The sequence below is a fragment of the Suricata suricatta genome, unplaced genomic scaffold, assembly GCF_006229205.1.
Source record: "Suricata suricatta isolate VVHF042 unplaced genomic scaffold, meerkat_22Aug2017_6uvM2_HiC HiC_scaffold_25596, whole genome shotgun sequence".
Classification (NCBI taxonomy): domain Eukaryota; kingdom Metazoa; phylum Chordata; class Mammalia; order Carnivora; family Herpestidae; genus Suricata; species Suricata suricatta.
Window position 1 is genome coordinate 1 of NW_021871099.1, and position 802 is coordinate 802.

General features: G+C 55.0%; 1 protein-coding gene across 1 annotated transcript; it reads right to left on the bottom strand.

Moving 5' to 3' along the window:
• Positions 1-10: 10 nt before the first annotated feature.
• Positions 11-796, bottom strand: LOC115284900 (olfactory receptor 4D2; the record flags this gene model as incomplete). The annotated part of the gene is made up of 1 exon (XM_029931356.1): positions 11-796. A coding segment is annotated over one exon (786 nt), but the record flags the coding sequence as incomplete, so codon positions are not given.
• Positions 797-802: the final 6 nt, after the last annotated feature.

The following is an 802-nucleotide window of genomic DNA, read 5'->3' on the forward strand; positions in this document are numbered from 1 at the left end:
CCACTCATTGTCACTCCCGTTTACAAACCAGCCAGTGCCTCCCTAGTCTCTTCACTGCCGCCTGCACCTCCTGGTTCCTCAGGGTGTAGATCATGGGGTTGAGCATGGGGGTCATGACCGTGTGGCTGATGGACACAGCCTTGTCCATGGAGAAGGGGGTGAGGGGCCGGGCATACAGGTAAATGCTTGGGATGAAAACCATGGACACCACGACGATGTGGGTGGTGCAAGTGGAGGCTGCCTTCCTCCTCGCCTGCCCAGAGTGAGACCTCAGCATCACCAGGATGACTGAGTAGGAGGTCAGGAGGAGAAAGAACCAGATGACATCCAGCAGCCCACTGTTGGAGATCATGAGGAACTCCAGGAGGGAGGTGTCAGTGCAGGCAAGTCTCAGCACTTGTGGGACATCACAGTAGAAGTTATCCAGGACATTAGGGCCACAGAAAGGCAGTGGGAGCATCAGAGCCAGTTGGGAAATGGAATGGACAAAACCTCCTATCCAGCTAGTCACCACAAGTCCCACACAGAGCTGCGTGTTCATGATGGTCACATAGTGGAGGGGTCGGGAGATGGCAACAAGGCGGTCATAGGCCATGACTGAGAGGAAGAAGACCATGGCGCCTCCCAGAAAGTGGAAGAAGAAGATCTGGGCCATGCAGCCCTGGTAGGAGATGGTCTTCTTCTCAGAGAGGAAGTCCACCAGCATCTTTGGGGCAGTGACAGAGGAGAAACAGAGGTCTAAGACAGCCAGATTTCGGAGCAGAAAGTACATGGGTGTGTGGAGCCGTGTGTCTGAGGTCAC